This window comes from Dromiciops gliroides, chromosome 4, assembly GCF_019393635.1.
Source record: "Dromiciops gliroides isolate mDroGli1 chromosome 4, mDroGli1.pri, whole genome shotgun sequence".
NCBI classification, from domain to species: Eukaryota; Metazoa; Chordata; class Mammalia; order Microbiotheria; family Microbiotheriidae; genus Dromiciops; species Dromiciops gliroides.
In genome coordinates this window covers 467,524,207-467,547,124 of record NC_057864.1, presented here as the reverse complement: position 1 = coordinate 467,547,124, position 22,918 = coordinate 467,524,207, and the positions used below count along the sequence as shown (strand labels likewise).

General features: G+C 45.6%; 1 protein-coding gene across 4 annotated transcripts; it reads left to right on the top strand.

The window, feature by feature from the left end:
* The first annotated feature begins 3,365 nt into the window (after positions 1-3,365).
* Positions 3,366-21,889, top strand: EXO5 (exonuclease 5). 4 transcript variants are annotated; one of them, XM_044005032.1, is made up of 7 exons: positions 3,396-3,513; positions 7,570-7,623; positions 7,729-7,997; positions 11,434-11,538; positions 14,547-14,719; positions 18,978-19,268; positions 21,288-21,889. In XM_044005032.1, exons 3-7 carry the CDS (start codon positions 7,841-7,843, stop codon positions 21,468-21,470), a joined length of 909 nt encoding a protein of 302 aa, XP_043860967.1. In that variant the 5' UTR covers positions 3,396-3,513; positions 7,570-7,623; positions 7,729-7,840; the 3' UTR covers positions 21,471-21,889. The 4 variants fall into 4 exon arrangements, with proteins under 4 accessions (XP_043860966.1, XP_043860967.1, XP_043860968.1 ...); XM_044005034.1 differs by having other exon boundaries at positions 3,475-3,520; XM_044005031.1 differs by lacking the exon at positions 7,570-7,623 and having other exon boundaries at positions 3,366-3,513.
* Positions 21,890-22,918: the final 1,029 nt, after the last annotated feature.

Below are 22,918 nucleotides of genomic sequence, written 5' to 3'. Positions count from 1 at the left end.
GTCTGTCCTGATATCTAGTTGGTCAATCTAAACTGTAATAGTCCTGTGATTCCTCAATATATCTGTCCTGTTATCTGGTCATCTTTCTTTTTGCTTCTCACTGGAGAAACTTCCTGGTTTATCCTAAACCCCATGTCAGAATACTAATCACTTAAAATATTGAGAGAATAATTTTCCTGAAACCATTTAAACCATATTGGGGTAGTGAAAGAACTTCTGTTGATTGGATAAATCAAAGATATTTGCACTCCTATGCTAGTCAGTCAATCAACAAGCATTATTTATTAAATGCCAGCTGAGTGCCAAGCACCATGCTAAGAACTGAGAATACAAAGAGAGGCAAAAGACAGTCCCTGCCCTCACAGAGCTCCCAGTCTAATGGGGGAGACCACATGTGAACTACTCTGTATAAACTAGATATATTGTAGGTAAATTGGAAGGGAGGAGAGGCATTACATCAGAGGGGAGGCACTAAGATTAAGGAGGACTAGGAAAGGCTTCTTGCATCAGATGAGACTTGAATTACAACCTCAGGGAGGAGATGAGCAGGAGAATCTCAGGCACTGAGGAATCTACTTTCAGGAGGTCCAGGTTCCTCCCTGAATTTTGATTAAGTTTACCTTTAGAAACTGGTCAGGGGGGCAGCTAGTTAGCACAGTGGATAAAGCACTGGCCCTGGATTCAAGAGGACCTGAGTTCAAGTCCAGCCTCAGACACTTGACACTTACTAGCTGTGTGACCCTGGGCAACTCACTTAACTCTCATTGCCTCCCCCCCCCCAAAAAAATGTGAAAAAGCCCTTACAGAAACTGGTCAGGCCTTTGTTAAGGATGAACCCAGTGAATTTCAAGGCAGTCTATTATTGCCCTGTCTGGAATTTAAGTACTGATAAGGTTGTTTCAATCAGGTGAATCCGAAAGGACTTTAGACTGAAATAGTCTCATTTCTCAATATTTCCTTTAAGAAAGGGAGGCCCACCTAAGGGGCATGCTTCCACACTATTATCTTGGCTCTGCTTTTTATTATTTGGGTTACCTTGGGCAAGTCACACACACACACACACACACACAAATTCCTTCCATTCTCACATTTCTCTGTATCATCCATATTTATATATGTGGGAGCTCTAATGGGAATCATCCAATATTTTGGGTAGGTCTCCTCTGGGAGAGTATTGGAATATATGGGGAAGAATGTCAAGATGAGAAGGCACACATGGGCTGTGAGATGCAGCAACTGAGGGAGAAGCATGCTCATTGATTAGATTCTGATTCATTCAATCAGAACAATGTCCACTGTATACTTCTTCTTCTTCGTCTTCTTTTTTTTTTGGTGAGGCAATTGGGGTTAAGTGACTTGCCCCGGGTCACACAGCTAGTGTCAAGTGTCTGAGGCTGAATTTGAACTCAGGTCCTCCTGACTCCAGGGCCAGTGCTCTATCCACTGTACTACCTAGCTGCCCCCACTGTATACTTCTTCCTAGAATGTAAACTCCTTGAGGAGGGGGCAGCTAGGTGGCGCAGTGGATAAAGCACTGGCCCTGGATTCAGGAGGACCTGAGTTCAAATCCGGCCTCAGACACTTGACACTTAATAGCTATGTGACCCTGGGTAAGTCACTTAACCCCCTTTACCCCGCAAATAAATAAATAGATAGATAGATAGATAAATAAATAAGCAAGCTCCTTGAGGGCAAGGTCTCTTTCATATGTCTTTCCTATCCCCAAGGCCTAGTATGGTGCCTTACCTATAGATTCATTGATCTTGAGTTGGAAGGGAACTTAGAAACCATCACCCCTTTTTTCAGATGAGGAAACTGAGGGCAGAAGAAGTTAGGTGATTTACCCAATATCATATAGGCAGTGAATAAACAAGGATTTCTTTGCCCACATCAGGAGAGTGACAATTTTTCCCAAGGTACTTAATATTTTTCATATACCAAGATAATCCTCTAGGCTGAAGATCAGGAAGGCATGACCCTTGTAGTTTTTGAGTTTTAATTTTATTTTTTAAATTAATTTTTTCCCTGCATCTCAAATTTGTATTGAGTGCCAACTATTCATATGATCATAGAACTAGAGTTTGAAGGGAGCTCAGAGGTCACCTAGGGCACTTTCCACTCCCCCGCCCCACCCCATTTTACAGAGGAGGGAGCTGAAGATCAAGGGGCTTCAGTGACTTCTCCAAGGTAATGTGGTCTGTATGGCACTTTTGTTTGCACTCATCTTTTCCAAGTAGAGGGGGGGCAAACACACCTGCAGGTAGTACCAGAACTTCCACAAGACACACATGAAGAAACTCGCCCAAGGTTCTTGAGTGGTGATGAGGCACTGGGGAAAGTCACAGACCTTGGCCTCAGTTTCCTTCTCTGTAAAACAAGAGGGTTGGACGCAAGTTCCTCCCTCCCAGTGCTGACATTCTATGAATTGACAACAGGGCTTGGGGAAGGAATTTCAGGAAAGAGGAGAGTACTGGGGTTGGTTGGGGAGCTGGGATCCTTCAGTTTTCCTTAGTGGGGGCCAGAGGGAGAAGCAGTCTCTACTCCTGGTCTCTAAACACCTCAAGGAGCCTCCCCTGGGAGCTGAAGTCCTATCCTATAGACAGGTGGGAATGGACATCGAGGCACTCTCCAAAACAGAGCTAGACCAGGCAAGGCCAGGACCTCAGCGTCCCTGAGCTTGGTCCAAATTCAGCAGGGCAGGCAGGCCCTGGGAGCTTTCCGGCAGGGAGGGGCTGGGAGAAACTGGGCTGCGGGAAGGAGGAAGCCCTGGAAGGAAGTGGGAGGGTAGGGGGAGAGAGGAGCATCGAGCAGATGGGGGGCAGTGGGGTGCTGGGGAAATTTAGCCAGGAGGTGGGTACGAGATGTGTGGAGGTGGGGCGGTAAATCCTAGCAGACATTTCATAGAGGCATAAGAGATGTAAAGCCCACTACACCCATTACTTCACTTGGCCCTTACAACCACCCTGGGAGACAGGTACTGTACTACCAGTATTTTGCGGGGACCATTTTACAGGTGAGGGAACTGGGGCACAGAGAGGTCAAGTGATCTGCCCATAGCCACTCAGCTATAAAGTTTTGGACAGTGAGTTTCGTGTGGGTAGAGACTTGTCTTTTCCTTTCTTTGTATCCCAAGAGCAGGGTCTCACATACGGCAGGCGTTCAATAAATGCTTATAGACGTGATTTGATGTGGGGATTCGAACCCACGACCTTTCAGGATTCCAAGTCGCCGGAGATTCTCCAGCACACGGCCAGCAGGAGGCAGGCGGTGGGATCGCACTGGCGGAGGAGGAGGAGGAGGAGGAGGAGGGATGGGAGGGGATGGATGACGCAGGAGGAGGGGCTCGGCATCGGAGGCAGGGGGACCAGGAGGCGGGCACCGTGCTGTAGATCCGGCCCCTTCCGCAACTCGGGGCTGGGCCATGGACGGGACTGGGCGGGAGTCCGGTGCAGCCGAGGCCGCGGGTTTTGAAGATCTGAGCGACTCAGAGTTCCCCGATTTTTCGGAGCTGGGGTGAGAGGTGATCTGGTCCTGGCTGCGGCCCGGGCGGGGGAGGGCGGGGCGGGGCAGGGATCAGGGCCTAAAATCTCCGGGGCCTCTGGGAGATGAGAGCAGTGCTCACCTGGATGATGCGGACCCACGGCCACTCACCTTCAAAGCCCCAGCGCAGGATGAACCCGGGGCGGGGGGCGGGTGGGAGGCGAGAGCCGCGTAAAAACTGTGTCGGAGATGCTGTGATCTGTCTCTCTCTCCATCCCTCCCCTCTCTGTCCCCTCCTCCATCGCTCCCCCGCCCCCATATCTCTGTCTTTGTCTGTCCTCCGTGTCTATGTTTTGTCTCTTTCCCCATCTCTCTCTACCCTCCTCCGTTCTTCTCTGTGTTGATTTCTCCTCCTCTGTCCTCAGTCTTTCTCTTTCCCCCTCCCCCTCTCTCTCCCTCTTCCTCTCCCCTCCTCTTCCTCCTCCTCCTCCATACACATGGAAGGTGAGGGAGTAGGATTTACTCTAACCTTCAAGTGGCTTCAAGCCACTAGGCTCCTGAAAGAATGGGAAAATGTGCTTGCGGCACCACTAATTTGTTGTTACTTGTCCTTCGTTCTCCAAGAGAACCATGACATCGCGGTGATGTCATCACTTACAGTGAATTGGATTTAAGTAGGGATCCCTTTCCTTTAAGAGGTGGGGAGCTACAGGTGTGGAATGTTACCTACCCAGCCAGGCACCATGAATGCTCTGGTGGATTTTACCGATTTCTTGGATTTGGAGTCGGAGGATTCTGGGTTCCAACTGACATTCTGCTGCTCCTACTGTCTGTGTGACCTTGAGCGAATCCCTTTAATTTCTCTCGACCTCAGTTTCCTCATCTGTAAAATGAGGCAGGGTCGACCAAATAATCTTTGAGGTCCTTTCCAGCTCCAATGAACTGGTGTGTGTTTAATCTTTGTTCCTAGGTCAGACTTCCTGGGGAGGAAAGGCAGACAAGGTATATTTAGAAATGAATGTCAAGGGGCACCTAGGTGGTGCCCTGGATTCAGGAGGACCTGAGTTCAAATCTGGCCTTAGACACTTAACACTTACTAGCTGTGTGACCCTGGGCAAGTCACTTAACCCCAATTGCCTCACTAAAAAAAAAAAAAGAAAAAAAAAGAAATGAATGTCATGCAAAAGTCATTAATTAAACTTGTTTTAAAGTAATGGCTCTACTAGGCCTACAACTCAAAAAGTTCAAAGAAAGAGGAAAAGGACCCATATGTACAAGAATATTTATAGCTACTCTTTTTGTGTTGGTGAAGAATTGGAAATTGAGGGAATGCCCATCAATTGGGGAATGGCTTGTTTGTGGTATATGATTATGATGGAATACTATTGTGCTACAAGAAACATGGAGAGGGGATGGTTTCAGAAAGACGTGGGAAGACTTGTGTGAACTGATGAAAAGTGAAGTGAGCTTAACCAGGAGTACAATTTATAACAGAAAAAGCAACATTGTAAAAACAATCAACTTTAAAACACTTAGGAACCCCAGTCATCACAATGAGCAGCCACAATCACCTACTCAAGATGAAACAGGCTAACCACCTCCTGATGGACTCAGTGCAGATTGAGACATTTTTTGAATATGGCGGATGTAAGCATCTGTTTTACCTGACTCTGCATGCTTGTAATAGGAATTTTGTCTTTCTTGATTTCTCAATTTGGGGGGCAGAGGAAAGGTGGGAGGGAGAAAAGGAAGATCTTCTTCTTTTTTGGTGAGGCCATTGGGGTTAAGTGACTTGCCCAGGGTCACACAGCTAGTAAGTGTCAAATGTCTGAGGCCAGATTTGAACTCAGTTCCTCCTGAATCCAGGGAGGGTGCTCTATCCACTGTGCCACCTAGCTGCCCCTAGATCTTCATTTTAACAGTTAGTTTGAATATAAAACAAAACAACAACAAAAGTGGTAAAGGATAGAAGAGTTGTTTCAGGAGAGGAGATAGGCAGATATCCCAGTTTTAAAAACAGAGCTGAAGGTAGATTGTTCAAACTATAGTCCAGTGAATTTGACTCCGAATTTTGAACCCTTAAGACATAGAGCTGGTTCTCAGGAAGACCCAGCATGGCTTTAGCAATAACAAATAGCATGTCCCACTAACCCAGCTTTCTGAAATGGTAGATTAGGGGAATTCTGTAGAGTCTGGCCCAGGAATTGGTAACCTGAGAACTGAGAACATGTTTTAAAAATATTTTAGTAATTCAATTTCTTTTTTTTTTTAAGTGAGGCAATTGGGGTTAAGTGACTTGCCCAGGGTCACACAGCTAGTTAGGTGTCAGGTATCTGAGGCCAGATTTGAACTCAGGTACTCCTGACTCCAGGGCTGGTGCTCTATCCACTGTGCCACCTAGCTGCCCCCGGTAATTCAATTTCAATAGAATTGGTTTCCTTTGTAATTCTGTGTAAAACATAATTCTGAGAAGGGGACCTTAGGCTTACCCAGACTGCCAAGGGTGGGAAGGGGTGTCCATGACACAGGAAAGGTTATGTCATGCAGAAGTGAGATTAGAATTAATTTACCTGGGTTCAGAGAAGAAAACTAGCCACAATTGGGTGAAAGTTGTAGAAAGCCAAATTTCAGATTCTTTATTTGAAAAACTTCCCAGCAGTGAGAAAAAATTCAAAAGGTCAATGGACCGCCAGGAGAGGTAGTGAGCTCCCTGTCCCAGGAAATCTTCAAACAGGTTAGACGACCATACTGTTGGGGATGTTGTAATGGGGTCTTGGTCCTGATCAGATAAGATGCCTCAGAAGTCCCTTCTGGTTTCGAGAGACAATCCCCTTCCTCTGAATTTCCCTATGACTGTTGAGGGCAAATCTCTTGGCACTCCAATCCATTTTCCAGTCAGCTGCCATCGTGTTGTTCCTAAAGCCTGGCATGTTTGACCACATCACTCCTCTCTACTCATTGGCTCCCTATTATATATAATTTTGTTTTATACATATTAGTATTTATACATTTTGTCTCCCTCATCTAAATGTCAGCTTCTTGAGGGCAGGCACTGGTTTTGCTTTTTTTCTGTACCCCCGGCATCTTGCACAGTGCCTGGCACATAATAATCATCTGATTACCTTTCTTTTGTGCCCTGTCATCCTGCAATGAGGGAAGCACAAAGTAGGTGCTGAATACAAACCAGTGCATTTATTTGTTCATCCATCCATCCATCCACCCACCCAGCCACCTATCCATCCATCCAGGCCAGCAAATCTGCACACTGTCAGGTACACACCAAAATACATACATTTTCAGGCTTTCTTTCTTAGATGGTACAAGCCCATGCTAAACCTTTCCCCAGGAAAAGTCTCCTCTCTATTCTTCACCTACCCCTACCCTGCAAGGGTCAGGTACTGAGGGTCTTAAATTTCACATTCTCTTTTGGGTCAGAAGTCAACAAGTATCTTCATTTCTCTTCTGACACTCACTTTTTTTTGGGGGGGGGGCAGGGCAATGGGAGTTAAGTGACTTGCCCAGGGTCACACAGCTAGTAAGTGTCAAGTGTCTGAGGTCGAATTTGAACTCAGGTACTCCTGAGTCCAGGGCCGGTGCTTTATCCACTGCGCCACCTAGCTGCCCCCTGATACTCACTTTTATCTAGTGTCTTGACAAAGTGCTTTCCTCACAACAACCACTTGTGATAAATACTGCAAGTGTTTCTATCACCGTTTTACAAAGAAGGAAACTGAGGCTTAGTTAAGTGTCTTGTCTATGGTCATATAGCTAGTAAATGTCAGGATTGGAACCCATGTTTTCCAGACTCTTAGACCAGCCTTGAATATTTCAGCTGTATCATGCTGCAAAGCTAGGGAAGGGTGGGAAAGGAACAAGCATTTATTAAGTACCTACTATGTGCTAAACGTTTTGTAGATATTACCTCATTTGATCCTTATAACATCCTTAACTTTGAGACAGGTGCAATTATTAGTCCCATTTCACAGATGAAGAAACTGAGGCACATAAAAGAAAAGCAACATACCCAAGGTGATTCTTGGCAAAGATACTGGAGTGGTTTGCCATTTCTTTCTTTGGTTCATTTTACAGATGAGAAAACTGAGGCAACCAGAGTTAAGTGACTTGCCCAGGGTCACACAGCTAGTAAGTGTCTGAGTCCAAATTTGGACTCAAGTGTTCCTGACTCCAGGACCAGTGCTCTATCCACTTTGCCACCTAGCCTGGAGGCTCAGTATTGTCTATTTTCAGAGACATCGAAGAACTTGGGAACCAGCCTGGCTCCTCTTTGGGAGACCCCAGAAAGCAAGTCAACTCACAGGGGCCATATAAACGGAAGCGAGAGGCAGATGCCCCGACGCCAATGGAGAGGTTCTACCTCAGGTGCCTGTGGGTCTCTGACCTGTCTACACAGAGCTGGTGTGAGCAGCAGATGGTGTATGGGAAAGAACTCCCAGGCTTCCAGTCAGCGGAGAAGGCTGCTGTGCTGGGTGCTGGAGCCAGCATCCACCTTGCCAGAGGTGAGGAAGAGAGGAGAGGCTGGCCTGTGGCGCTGGCCCATGGCACCCCATCCTCCAATAAAACCCAGAGTGTAGGCCCAAATGGGGATCATGGATCTGGAGCTGGAGGGAGGTTCAGAGGCCATCTAATCCAACCCTCTAGTTTTCCAGATGATAATCATAATAAGGATAAAAGCTAGTATTTAGGGGCAACTAGGTGGCACAGTGGATAGAGCACAGGCTCTGGATTCAGGAGGACCTGAGTTCAAATCCGGCCTCAGACACTTGACACTTACTAGCTGTGTGACCCTGGGCAAGTCACTTAACTCCAATTGCCTCACCAAAAAAGAAAAGAAAAAGAAAAAAAAAAGCTTGTATTTACATCGTGCTTTACATAAATCACATCTATTAGTCCTTACAACAACCTGATGAGGTACATGCTATTCTGATTCCCATTTTCCAGATAAGCAAACTGAGGCAGAGGGAGAGGGGAAGTAATTTGCCCAGGGGGCCCAGCTCGTCCTCTGTTAAACTCTATCTACCCCCAGCTGTCTACAGATGGGGAACTGAGGTCCAAAGAGGTTATGAATGACTTGCCCAGGGTCCCACAAGTAGTCAGCAATCCGAGATGGCATTTAGAACTTAGGTCCTATTTGCCACATTGAAAGAACATCTCACTTTTTACAATTCATTTCTGTTGATGTGGAATCCAGGTATCGTGGGTTTCTCTCAGCTGTGGTTACAGCTTATAAAATGGATACAGGCTACCTTCCAAATCATCATAATAAAAAACAAAAACAAAAACAAAAGAGGCAGCTAGGTGGCACAGTGGATAGAGCACAGGCCCTGGATTCAGGAGGACCTGAGTTCAAATTTGGCCTCAGACACTTGACACTTACTAGCTGTGTGACCCTGGGCAAGTCACTTAACCCCCATTGCCCCACAAACAAAACAAAACGAAACACCCAAACTCAAAACAAACCTTTGAAAATTGGCAACCACCTCATATAAGGAGATTATGGACTTAGAACTGGAAGGGATCTCGGAGGCCCTCATGCTCTGCCCCTTCACTTTACAGAGGAAGAAACTGAGGCCCAGGGAGATTGATTCACTTGCCCAAGGTTAGAGAGGTAGTAGACGTCAGAGGGAGGATTTGAACCCAGAGCCTCAGACTCTTTCCACGGTTCCAGGATGCCTCATTTGTCCTCATTTGTTGCAGCTGCTTTTGAGAATTAGAGATTTTTAAAGAAAAGGTAGACTGGCTAGTCACATTAAAAGCAGTAGATTTGCAGAAGGGCATTGGTCTTAAAATGAGACACCTTGAGGGGCAGCTAGGTGGCACAGTGGATAGAGTACCGGCCCTGGAGTCAGGAGGACCTGAGTTCAAATCCAGCCTCAGACACTTAACACTTACTAGCTGTGTGACCCTGGGCAAGTCACTTAACCCCAACTGCTTCACCAAAAAAAAAAAAAAAGAGACATCTTGGGGGAGGGAGGGGCAAGCAAGGCCCATGTATGGTGTAATGACCCTCAGGCAATGACAGGAGGAGCAAGGAATTGAATGATGGGCCTGTGAGAGGCTACCTCCAATGGGTGGACATCCACTGAGCTCTGAGCTTCCTTCACATTTCCAAGGTTGGTGGCTAGCACACCTGGGTCCCTTCAAACATCAGAGCAGCTCAGAAATGCAGATGAGGGCCAGGACTTTTTTGGGGGTGGGGGTAGGGCCTCTGTCAGGTGTTTTTGATTAGCTACTCCTACTTGTCCCAGGCAGGGAGATGCTAGCAGCCTCCCTTAGGTGCAGCCTGGGGCTGTAAGATGTTAGCAGAGAAGGGAGATTCCAGGTGATTGATCTAGAAAAGGGTCAAGGCAGAGGTATCTGCCAAGAGGAGTGTACAGGCCTGTTGTAAGACAGGCTAAAGCCAGGAAACCATAGAGCCTAACAAGAATCCCCTCCTCTGGACATTTTGGGTGTCTCCATATTCCTAGGGACAATTTTCAAGGTCTAGATCCCTTGTCAAGAAATCCATTTATCTCTAAGAAGGCAGAAAATGGTTGGAGGCACTCATCCCTTCTTTGAACCATATCATTAGGCTCTGTATCACATTCTGCTTTAGAATACAAGGTGTCCCAAAAGTCTTAGTGCAGTTTTAAACACCACGAAGATGTCTCACTAAGGGACTAAGACTTTTGGGACACCCTGTATAATTACAAACATAACTAGCATTTATCTGGTACTTTAAACTTTGCAAAGCACTTTGCAAATGTTATCTCATTTGATCCCTGGGAGGAAAGGTACTGTTAACATCTCCATTTTACAGAAGAAGAAATTTAGGCAGACAAAGGTTCAGTGACTTGCCCCAGGGTCACACAGCTAGTAAGTGTTTGAGGCTGGATTTGACCTCAGGTCTTCCTTGGGCCTTCCTGACTCCAGGTCCAATGCTTCATCCATTGAGCCACCCAGTGGTCAGAATTTCAAACTATTCATTTCCTGGATTATGAAGTATTAGTCTATATTTAATGTACATCTCAGGCAGAAGAAGTTTTTGTTCCCAGCAGAACTGAGTGATAATGCTTTGATGTCTAAAATATGAAGAGCAGAGCTAACACAAAGGGTCTTCTGGGTCCTCAGCAGGCTGTAGACTAGTATGTTCTCATCCTGGAACATCCAGGTGGCACAGTGGGTAGAACACTAGAGTCAGGAAGACTTATCTTCCTGAGTTCAAATCTGGCCTCAGACACTAGCTGTGTAACCCTGGGCAAGTTACTTCACCCTGTTTACCTCAGTTTCCTCATCCATCTGTCAAATGAGCTGGAGAAGGAAATGGTAGACCACTGCAGTATCTAAGCCAAGAAAACTTCAAATGGGGTCATGGAGAGTTGGACACAACTGAAAACTGACTGTCCTCATCCCATCTGGCACATTGAAGGGCCCTGATTGGGTAAACTCTCTCTGCCCAATAGATGGACCCTGGCTAGGACTACATATACCCGGGGGAATTTCTGTTGAGACCTTCTGTGTTCCCTCCAGCCCCATCTTCCCCAAGCCTGTTCAGAGGCTGCTGTACCTTTTCCCATTCTCTCTCTCTCTCTTTTTTTTTTTTTTGGTGAGGTAATTGGGGTTAAGTGACTTGCCCAGGGTCACACAGCTAGTAAGTGTTAAGTGTCTGAGGCCAGATTTGAACTTAGGTCCTCCTGAGTCCAGGGCAGGTGCTCTATCCACTGTACCACCTAGCTGCCCCTCCCCTTCTCCCATTCTCAAGTCTGGTGCCTGGGGAAGTTATTCATGCTGGGAAAGAGAGAGACAGAGACAGAGACAGAGAGAGAGACAGAGAGAGAAGTGAGATGCACAGACAGAGAAAGGGGTCTTTGAGACGAGGGCTGGAGGTCTGGATTGCTCCTGGTGAGAGGAGAGAGCAACAGAAAGTACCAAACACTAATCCATTTCTCCTTTCAGAGTTAGAACTCCATGACCTTGTGAACATTCACACCTCCACTAAAGAAGATGCCTGGGCAGTGAAGCTGCTGAACATTCTCTCTATGGTACCCATCCTGCAGTCAGGTAAGGAGACTTAGGAAAACAGATCTAGATTGAGAAGGGGCCTCGGGGACCAGTGAATGTGACCCCTCTCATTGTATAAACAAGGAAGTGAGAGAAATGATTATTTCCCTCATCAAAAATTGATGATTGAATTACATTGAATTGAAGGACATTGTTAATGGATGAGAGCTTTTCAGTCCTGGGCTGGAGATCCCACCCAACTAGAGAACCTTAACAAGGAATTTAGGTGAATTTCTGCCCTTTGTGTTCTACTCAGGCTTGGGTAGGAGTGGATCCTTTGTGTAGATCAAAGCTTCTTTTTTTTTTTTTTAAAGTGAGGCAATTGGGGTTAAGTGACTTGCTCAGGGTCACACAGCTAGTAAGTTTTAAGTGTCTGAGGCCGGATTTGAACTCAGGTACTCCTGACTTCAGGGCCGGTGCTCTGTCCACTGCACCACCTAGCTGCCCCCTAGATCAAAGCTTCTTAACCTGTGGGTCCTGACCCCATGTGGGGTCCTGTAACTGAATGTGGGGGGTTGTGAAAAGTGGCAACAGTAAAAGGTTATGGGTACCTATTTTATATACGTATATACCTGAGGTCATGTAAAGATTTCTTGGGTGAAAAGGGGTCACTAGTGGAAAAAGTTTAAGAAGCCCTAGTCTAGATGGCTTGAGTCTAGGAATGAGAGTGATTTAAGGCAGTCCTTCCCCTTCCCCCCCTCATTTGAATGGCCCCACCTTCATTATAATATTCATTCTTCTCATTACTTGTTAACCAGAGTTGATTGCTACCCCTCAGGAATACTCACTCTTCCAAGGACTTATAAGTGTTGAGTGGGTTCCATGAGGGGTCTTTGATGTTCAAGAGTACCACTGACCCCTTTTATTAATTATCCGTTACCATGATTAATACCATGACTCATTACCCAGAAAACACGTCTCTCAAATTTATACATCGCGGATGGTTGGGCAGCAGCTTTCCCTTGGGGCTACATTGGTTTCCACTGCCAAAGCTCTGTGGACTATATGAAAAACTGCTTGATATGAAGAATTCTGAGTCAGATTGGAAGATGTCTATGAACCAATGCAGAACGAAGTGAGCAGAACCAGGAAAGGAATTTACATGACACCTACAACATTGAAAATAGAAAGAACAAAAAAAATGAAACATTGTCTTGTAATTTTAATGACTAAACTTGGCCCCCAAGAAGAACCATGAGTGCTGCCCCCCCCCCCAATTCCCTTCTTTGCAGAAGAGGTACTATAACTGTAGAACATGGCTGTTCTGAGCCAGGCCTAACTCAGACCAGTCCAGTGGTTCAGGCTTGGGGTAAGAACTAAGCTAGACACTTGAAGAATCTAACATTTAATAGAAAAGAAATTTACTTAACAAGAGTATGAGAAAACCAGTAGTGGTGGTGGTGCTGCTGCTGCTACTACTACTAGTACTAGTTGATATTTATATAATGCCTACTATGTGCAAAGCCCTTTACAAATATTCCTCATTTGAGCCTCACAACAACCCTGGGAAATACAGGTGAGGAAACTGAGGTAGGCAGAGGTTAAGTAACTTGCCTAGGGTCACACAATTAGTGTCTGAGGCTGGATTTGAACTCAGGTCTTTCTGACTCCAGGTCTAGTGCTCTATCTACTGTGTCACCTCCAATAAGCAAGGTTACAGAATTGATTTAGTTCAGCACAGCTACCCTGCCTTCAAATTTACCAAGGTGAACACCAGTTAGGAACATATATTGAAACACAAGATATTACTGACTCCTCATGCTCTGGGCTTTTGTACCTAAGTTCAGGAAGTCTTACAGTTGTACATAGAAATGGAAATTATTTTTGCCATCTGTGGATAGGGAAGGAATATATAACCGAATGAGACAGAAGATCATAGAAGACGAAATGGACAATTTTGATTACACATAATTAAGTTTTTGCACAAATAAAATCAGTGCAGCTAAAATGAAAAAAGAAGCAGGTAACTGGAAAAAAATCTTTGCAGTAAGTTTCTCTGAAGATCATATATAGATATAAACATATACTATATATATGTATATTTCTGTATATATAGACACAAATAGGGCTGATAGGAATATTTTGGTATGAATGGGCCCTTTCTGCCATTGAATTCACTGAGAGTATTAACCCAGGAGTGGGATTCCTAGGGCAGATAAATCAAAGGGAATAAACAATTTAGTCATTATTTTCTCCAATAATGAGGAACAAGTTTCTTAATGAAGATGCTAAATCCTTTGGACTGTTACTTGTGATTGGAAGGCACCTGCCAAGTCCCCTGTCTGCCTTTTTTCTCTTTTCATTAAAACTGTATTGATTTTTTGGGGGGTTATATCACTTTCATTTCCAGAAATATCCTTTTCGTACCCTGAAAGCCATCCTATGAAACAAATAATAACAAAGTGGGGAATAAAAGGCAGTCGAACAAAACTAACTAATACCATGACCCAGTATGACAGTATATGCAGTGTTCTACTTCCATGGTCCCTTCCACCTCTGCAAAGAGGGGAAGGAGATGCATTTTCTCATCTTAGATGCAGGGCTTGCTCATTATAATTATACAACATTCAGTTTCACTATTTTTTTCATGGTTGTTCTTTCTGTTTACATGATTGTGATCATTGTGAATGTCACTTTCCTGGTTCTCCCTGTTTTGGTTTGCATCAGTTAATAGAAGTCTTCCTTGTGGTTTTCCATATTCTTCATATTTGTCATTCCATTCCTTTCGTGTGTTATGTTCCATCCCAATTTGTTTAATCCATCCTCAATTGATGGCTATTTACCTTTTCACTATAGAAATTCTTTGCCTCACCCCAAGGAACCATTCCTACATCTGTCCCATGTTTCCAAGCTACCATTTAGAAGGAAACAGGAGATGCTATTTACAGGAAGAAATGCTGGGCTCTGAGGACACTTCCCTGTGTCTTTGTTTTTTCTTCTTGGTGAAAAGCTCCAGGCCAGGATGGATGGATTGCCTGTGAGTAACATCACCCTCTGTTCTCTGACAGGTGGGACAATTAGGGAGTTCCCAGTCTTTGGGGAAATAGAAGGGGTGTTCCTGGTTGGAGTAATTGATGAGCTACACTACACTTCAAAAGGGGAACTGGAACTGGCTGAACTGAAGACCCGAAAGCGACCCATGATGCCACTGGAGGCTCAGAAGGAGAAGGATCGTTTCCAGGTACGTGTGTGGCGGGACCATAGATGTTGGAGTTGTTGATTCAGAGAAGGAAGGGACCCCAGGGGACACAGGATTATAGATTGAGCCTCAGAGGCCATCTTGTCCAACCCCCTCATTTTACAGATGACAAAACTGCGTCTCATAGAGGTCATAGGATCAGACCTAGAGCTAGGAGTCTGGTGTAATCACTTACTTTTTTTTTTTTTTTTGGTGAGGCAGTTGGGGTTAAGTGACTTGCCCAGGGTCATATAGCTAGTAAGTGTTAAGTGTCTGAGGCCGGATTTGAACTCAGGTCCTCCTGAATCCAGGGCTGGTGCTCTATCCACTGTGCCACCTAACTGCCCCTTAATCACTTACTTTTGTTTGTTTGTTTGTTTGTTTGGTGTAAACTCCTTGAGGGCAGGGGCCATCTTGTTTGCTGATCTTTGTATCTCTAGGTACTGTGCCAGAGATTTATAAATGGTTTTTTATTCATCATTCACCCCAAAACAACATATTTTGCAAATAGCCAGGAGAGAGCTGGAGCTGTGAAAGAACACGGGTTTGAATCATGCAGGGGTTTTTTTTAGAGTCATAGAGAAATTCTAAAAGCAAAGGAAGAAACCAAAAGAATCTCTGCAGAGCTGAGAATAATCACCAACGCAAAGAAATGGGTGTTCAACAAAAGAGAGATAGTTGAAGCATTATTGAAAAAAAAAACAACCCACCCACCTAAGTGAACTGAATATGATCTCCAAAAAAGCAAACGCTAGAAAGATAAATGGGCAGCTAGGGGGTGCCTGAATTCAAATGTGGCCTCAGACACTTACTGTGTGACCATGGCCAGTCACTTACCCCTGCTTGCCTCAGTTTCCTCATCTGGCAAATGAGCTGGAGAAGGAAATGGCAAACCACTGCCTTGTCTCTGCCCAGAAAACCCCAAGGGGGGTCACCGCAGAGACAACAACCACCAAAAGATAGATAAGAACCATTATGAAGAAAAGGTTAAATGGACAAATCTTCCCTCTTTATAGACTATTTAAAAAAACCAATAGAACTGCAAGTTAAAAGGAAGAACAAAGAAGCATTGTCTGGAACCCAGGGAGGATTAAAGAATAACAAAAAAAGAATCAGAAGATAAGGAGGGTAAAGGTGAATGACTCTTCTGTGGACTGAACCTTATAACTCTCATTTGTGTAGATCTGTATCTAATGGGAAAGAGAAAGTGGTTGGAGTAGGGAGTGGGAAGGTAGGAGATAAGGATGGGGGCTGGTATTGGAGATGTGCCCCTGCCCAGTCCAGAGTCAAGCCGTGGAGGAAGAACCATTTCTTTCTTTCAACTCCACCGGAATGAAGGCTGTGGCTGAATAGGATAAAATCTGTGGGGACAGATAACTGTCTCTAAGGAGGAAGGAGATAAAAAACAATAATACATAAAGACTCGTACATAAGAAGAAAAGGAGGAAAACAAACCTCTGTCAAAACTTTGAATTTGAATGGATTAAACAATCCAAGAAGCCCAAGAGAATGACAATGGATAAGAAAACAAAACTGAACATTTCACTGCAGATGGGAAGCAAGTCTATAAAATGAAGAAATAGACTTTGTTGTTGTTTTGGGGGCAATTTGGGTTAAGTGACTTGCCCAGGGTCACACAGCTAGTAAATGTCTGAGGCCGAATTTGAACTCAGGTCCTCCTGATTCCAGGGCCAGTGCTCTATCCACTATGCCGCTTAGCTGCTCCAAGAAACATACTTAATGAAAATGAGAGGCTTGAACAAAATTTACTGTGAACGAATGAATGAGTGAATGAATGAAAGAAAGGCATTTGCTAAGTGTTTACTATGTGCCAGACACCATGCTGAGTTTTGGGGGGACAAAGAAAAGGGGAGCTCTATTCTTTGGTCAGAGATTTCATCCTGTAATTGAGGGAGATGATACATAAAGGTAAGGGGGCATATGGAAAACCCTAATGATACAATGGTGGGGCTGATGGGGATGCCCATAAGAAAGCAGTCCCTGCCCTCAGGAAGCTTACATTCTAATGGAGAAAGCACACATCTGGAGGAGGGGAGGTTCATTTTAGGAAGTCACAGGGATGGTAAATGGAGCCATAATTTCTACTAGCCAAGGCAACATTTAATTGGTAATTGTTCCCCAGCTAGACAGGGGAAGTAGGAAGCCCAGCTCCACAGGGCTAATGGCTAGAAGATGACTGGGGTGTAAAATGAAGGCTGATGGGGGTGGGGGAGAGCCAGATAGATATTGGAGACCTAGGGCAGCACCTGTCAATCAAGACAGCATGGGCGGGGCAGCTAGGTGGCACAGTGGATAGAGCACTGGGCCCTGGATTCAGGAGGACCTAAATTCAAATCCGACTTCAGACGCTTAATACTTACTAGCTGTGTGACCCTGGGCCAGTCACTTAATCCTCATTGCCTCACCAAAAAAATTTTTAAAAAAAGACTGCATGGGGGCAGCTAGGTGGCGCAGTGGATAAAGCACCGGCCTTGGATTCAGGAGTACCTGAGTTCAAATCTGGCCTCGGACACTTGACACTTACTAGCTGTGTGACCCTGGGCAAGTCACTTAACCCCCATTGCCCTGCAAAAAAAAAAAAAAAAAAAAGACTGCATGGGCCCTTGAGTGGGAGTTGCAGAGCTGAATGGGCTCAGTCTTTAGCACAGATAGAGCAGCCAGAGAGGGACCAAGGCATAGGCACTCAGTAAACATTTGTTGGATTGTTCTAGAGGGGGAAGCTGATTAGAGAGTATAGCAGGAATCCAAGCATTGGAAAGTCTTAGGGGCTTACTGTGCCTGACATTGGATTAAGCACACAGTTAATGATAACCTAGGGAGCCCAAAGGAAAAGGCAGATAAAAGAGGTATCTGTAGTCATTCTGCCCTGACACCCTCCTGGGGGGCGGAAAATAGGCTTTTAGAGTCCAGAGTCTTTGTTAACAATGACTCACATTCATTGACTGCTTCATTGCTCCCCAAATCATCTTCCTAAAGCAGAGGCGCTCTCTTGCTGAAGAATCTTTATTCTACCTCTGGAATAAAATGGGAACTCCTCTGTTTAAATATTTAAAGTACCTTAAGGTCTGACTCCAGCCTACCCTTCCAGATATGGTTCATATTGTGTTGTTCATTCTTTTCAGTCATTTCTGACTCTTGGTAACCCCATAGGGGGTTTTCTTGGCAAAGATACTGGAGTGGTTTGCCAGCTCATTTTACAGATGAGGAAATTGAGGCACAGGGTTAAGTGACATGTCCAGGGTCACACAGCTAGTAAGTGTCTGAGGTTGGATTTGAACTTAGGTCTTCCTGACTCTAGGCCAGGCCGCTCCATCCATTGCACCACCTAGCCACCCCTTATTTAATATTACTCTCCCTTATACATTCTCTTTTCCAAACAAGCACTCCCCTTGCTGTTCCTCCTTTAGAAAATTCCATCTATTCTTCCCATGCCTTTGGACAGACTGTTCCCCGATATGTACAGTGTCCTTTCCCATCTCTGCCTCTCAGAATCTCTAGCTTCCATTACGTGGTTGAGGTACTGTCTCCTATAGACATTTTCTCATCCTCTTACTACCCCCCACCCCCAAATTGTTCTTTCCTCCTCTGGAAAAATGACTCTACATTTACTGAGGACATATGGTGTATTTCCTTATCTGTAAATATTTTATCATCCTAGTAGACTGTAAGCTTCTTGAGGACAGGGACTGTTTTGCTTTTGACTTTGTATCACCAACACTTGGCGCATAGTAGGTGCTTAATAAATGCCCAGTTTGAACTGAGTTGGCAAAATTCTCTCCCCACAACAACTTTTTTTTTTTTGGTGGGGCAATAAGGGTTAAGTGATTTGCCCTCCTACAACAACTTTTTGATATAGGTGACATATTATTATATCTATTTCAAAGACCAGGAAACTGAGGCTCAAAAAATGAATTCATTTTAGCAAACATGTGAGGAGCTATGGAAATGGTGAGGGGCAGCTAGGTGGCGCAGTGGATAGAGCACTGGCCCTGGAGTCAGGAGGACCTGAGTTCAAATGCGGCTTCAGACACTTAACACTTACTAGCTGTGTGACCCTGGGCAAGTCACTTAACTCCAATTGCCTCACAAAGGGGAAAAAAAAAAAAGAAAGGAAATGGTAAGTGATTTGTCTAGGGGCAAATAGGTTTTCAGGCCCTGTTCAGGTCTGATAACTGCCCAATGGTTGGTTTTTTGGCCGAGTCTGGCTCTGTTTTTCCTCACGACCTCCCCTCTCCCCTAGGTCAGCCTGTACAAATGTATTTTTGATGCCATGGTGAAGGGGCAGGTGACGTCTGCCAGCCTGGTTCACCATATGAAGCTTTCCCCAGAGCTGCTGCTGGGGTCCCAGGTACAGAAGCATGCCCACCAGGGGGGCTTCACCGTGAAGTCCTTCGGAGACCTCCTGGAGCTGGCCATTTTGTCCCTGACTTTGTCTGACCTTCCAGTCATTGATGCCCTGAAGATCGAGTATAGCCACCAGGAGACGGATGCTGTGCTGGGCACAGAGATGGTGGTCTTTGAGGAGAACCGGGTGAGCGGAGTGGGATTGGCTGGGAGGGGGCAGTCAAGTCAGAGCCCATTCCTTACCTTCCTCTGAACTTAGGGGTTAATTAAGGCCATCCAGCTTAGACAGGGAAGCTGAGGGGAACAGAAGAATCTAAAGATTGGGACAAATGAGGAGGAGTCAGGAAGGAGACAACACCCTTACCATTGCATGTGCTCCATCTTCCACCTGGACGGATCTATCATGCCCGGAGTGCTCTCCCTCCTCACCTCCTCCTCTCTACTTCCTCCAAGGCTCACCTCAAGCACACCGCCTCCTATGTGAAGCCTTCCCTGATTCCCCCAATTGCTGGCCTAACTACCTTGCCTTTATTTCATATTTATTCTGTACGTTCTTTTATGTTTTTGCTTTTTTTTTTTTTTGGTACCCCAAGGACTTAGTCCAGTGCCTGGCACATAGTAGGTACTTAGAAAATGCTCATTAATTGATTGATTGTACATGTTGCCTCCCCTGATGGACTAGAAGCTCCCTGAGAGCTGGGGTTGTTTCATTGTTTGTATTTGTATCCACATTGCCTAGTAGAGTGCCTGACACACAGTAGGTGCTTTAATGAATGCTTGTTGTTTCATTGTAGAAGTGTTAAGCTCACTCCAAGCTAAGAAATGTTTTAAAAGGGGCAGCTAGGTGGCGCAGCAGATAGAGCACTGGCCCTGGATTCAGGAGGACCTGAGTTCAAATTCAGTCTCCAGACACTTGATACTTACTAGCTGTGTGACCCTGGGCAAGTCACTTAACCCTCATTGCCCTGCAAAAAAAAAAAGAAATGTTTTTAAAATGATCATCTCTTGTTTTTACATCATCTTTATTTCCAAATATGTTCCTTCTTCTTCCTCTCCCCATTGAGCATCCCTTGTAACAAAGAAGAAAGAAAGCCAGGTCTGCAACGCTATGTCAATGAAGTCTGACTGCACTCGTGGTATTCCATACCTGTAGGCCCCCATGTTTGCCAAGAAGGGAGAGAGGTGCTTTTTCTCCTCACTTTTCCAGTCCTAAGCTTCAGCAAGCATTTATTAGGCACCTAATGTATGCAGAAAATTGCATCCGGCCTTATGAGGGATACAAAGACAAAATGAAAAATAGCGCCCACCCTCTAGGAGTTTACATTCTACTGAGGTGGATATGACGTGTCTTGCCCACTTCTGTATTGGATACTGGGGATAGTGGGGAACAAAAGGAAGAGAATAAGGTTTGTAAAGCACTTGCCTCTTAGTAGCCCTGTGAGGTACACGTAGTGTATTACCATCTCTATTTTTCAGATGGGGAAACTGAGTCTCAGAGCCAAAGTGACTTGCCCAAGGACACACAGCCAGGAAGTATCTGAGTATTAAAACTGAGGTCTTCCTGAATCTAAGTTTTCCACTCAATCCCTTCATTGGGGAGACAAGGCCCATGCCCATGGAATGGCACATGACATAATTCAGCAGCAAATGGTGCTGTCTCTATTTCTGTCTGTCTCTTTCTTTGTCTCTACCTCTGTCTTTGTCTCTCAGTCTCTCTCTGTCTTTGTCTCTGTCTCTGTGACTCTCTATCTCTTTGTATCTCTCTGTCTCTCTGTCTTGGTCTCTGTCTCTGTGTCTCTATGTCTCTGTCTGTGTCTCTCTCTGTCTCTGTGTTGCTCTCTGTCTCTGTGTCTCTGTCTCTTTCTGTCTGTGTCTCTGTGTCTCTCTGTCTGTCTCTGTCTCTTTGTATCTCTCTCTGTCTCTCTGTCTCTGTCTGTGTGTCTCTCATTCTAGAAGGGGAGGTTTCCCCTTCTCCAGCCATTCTGGAAGAGTGGCTTCATGACGTATTGTGGAAGGAGCCCCAGCTTTCAAATCCCGCCTGCGTGACCTTGGTCAGTTATGTAACCTCTCCAAGACTCAGTTTGCTCCCCTGTAAAATGGGAGGGCCTCAGGGATGCCTTTGCGCTATGTATTTAGAATCCTGGGGAATAGTTGGGAGGAGCTGGGCTGGGGCCGGCCTAGCTCTCCCTTGGTTTCGCCCCTGCAGGTGAGGGAGAAGCTCCGCCACCACCTGGGGTACTGGACAGGACTCAGGGAGCCCCAGGGAGTGGATGTGAAGGAGGCGTGGAAGTGCCGGATGTGTGACTACGCCACCATCTGTGAATGGAGGAAGAGCGGCGGGAGGAGGGCGTCGACCCTGGAGCAGCCTGCCCAGAAGATGAGTAGATGAAGGAACCGAGCCACAGTCCGAGGGCCGGGAAGGCCCAGTGGAGCCGACTCCCCCGGGCCAAGAGGAGGCCTTGGCCATCCCTGTCCAAGAGCCCCCAGAGAGGAGAGGGATTGACTGGGGAGAAATGGTGAGCCCGATGCTGGGCACCGACAGCCCTGTCTGATCTCTTGGGCTCTGGCCCCTTGTGGATTCACGATGTGGCTGTGGGGCTTATGGGAAACATAGACTCTCCCTTTTCCCAGGGGTGAGTGTGGAGGAAGGGTCTGGCTCCTCTACCAGGCTTGTGTTGCCCCCATCCTGGAGTCATCGTGGAAAGGGCTGCTCAGGCACTGCCCAAGTGACCTTGTGGGATGGCAGGGGCGGAGGAGGCCACACAAATTTGTTTTATCCTTAAAGAAAATTCTGCTTTCCTGTTCTTTCCAAATAAAGGTTTTTTGATTTTTCCAAAGCAGAAGGGCCGGTGGCTCCCTAGTAACCGACTTTCTCAAGGTCCCAAGGTCACACACCAAGTCAGCGGCAGGGCTGTGGCCAAGAGCCGGCTCTGCCCAGTGTGATACAGCAAGCTAGGGGCGTCTGGGGGGCAGTGGTCCTTCTATGATGACGTCTCCTTTTCTTTCCTAAGAGCTCATCACTATCCTTTGTCTCCTGCATTTTCAGATCTGCTTCTCTCCCTTCCCAAGAGAACAAAAGAAAGGAGAATTGTGAACACAGCCACCACTTATGATCATATACCAGTATAGCCACCTCCCAGCCCCTTCCCTGAAGGAAGTACATTTTCTCCTCTTCTCTGGGATTATGTAGCATTCAGACTGGACTTTTTAACCTTCCTTCCTTCCTTCCTTCCTTCCTTCCTTCCTTCCTTCCTTCCTTCCTTCCTTCCTTCCTTCCTTCCTTCCTTCCTTCCTTCCTTCCTTCCTTCCTTCCTTCCTTCCTTCCTTCCTTCCTTCCTTCTTTCTCTCCCTCCTTTTCTTCTTTCCTTGACCCTTGTCCTCCTATTTCAACCCTTATGGACCCTGGACCAGTTCTTCCCTTCGTAAGCAGCCTGTTGGTTCCCCCACTCAGGGACCCTATTGGAATTCTTCACCACATCCCAGAAGCCTTTTACTTTTCTGTGCTCATCTGCATTATCACCTTTGACACTAGTAGGGAGATGGGGAAGTGATTATTCTTCCCACTTGATAGAGGTAGAAATAGAAAGCAGGAATAAACATTTATTAAGTGTCTATTATGCTCCAAGCATTGAGCTAAATGCTTTTCAAAAATTAATTCATTTGATCATCACAAAATCATAGAATTATAATAGCAAATATTTTATATAGTGCATTTAAAGTTCATAGAGCACTTTAAAATAATGATTCCATTTGATCTTCACAACAACCATGGAAGGTAGTGTTACTTGCCCATTTTATAGATGAGGAGATTGAGGCAAACTGAGGTGAAGTGACTTG

What these genes read in the sequence shown, in the direction of transcription:
- EXO5 (XM_044005031.1), top strand. Translation starts at nt 3,422, where the DNA reads ATGGACGGGACTGGGCGGGAGTCCGGTGCAGCCGAGGCCGCGGGTTTT. An exon ending in CCCGATTTTTCGGAGCTGGG is followed by an intron (nt 3,514 to 7,728) that starts GTGAGAGGTGAT and finishes GTCTATTTTCAG; the next exon opens with AGACATCGAAGAACTTGGGA. An exon ending in AGGAGAAGGATCGTTTCCAG is followed by an intron (nt 14,720 to 18,977) that starts GTACGTGTGTGG and finishes CCTCTCCCCTAG; the next exon opens with GTCAGCCTGTACAAATGTAT.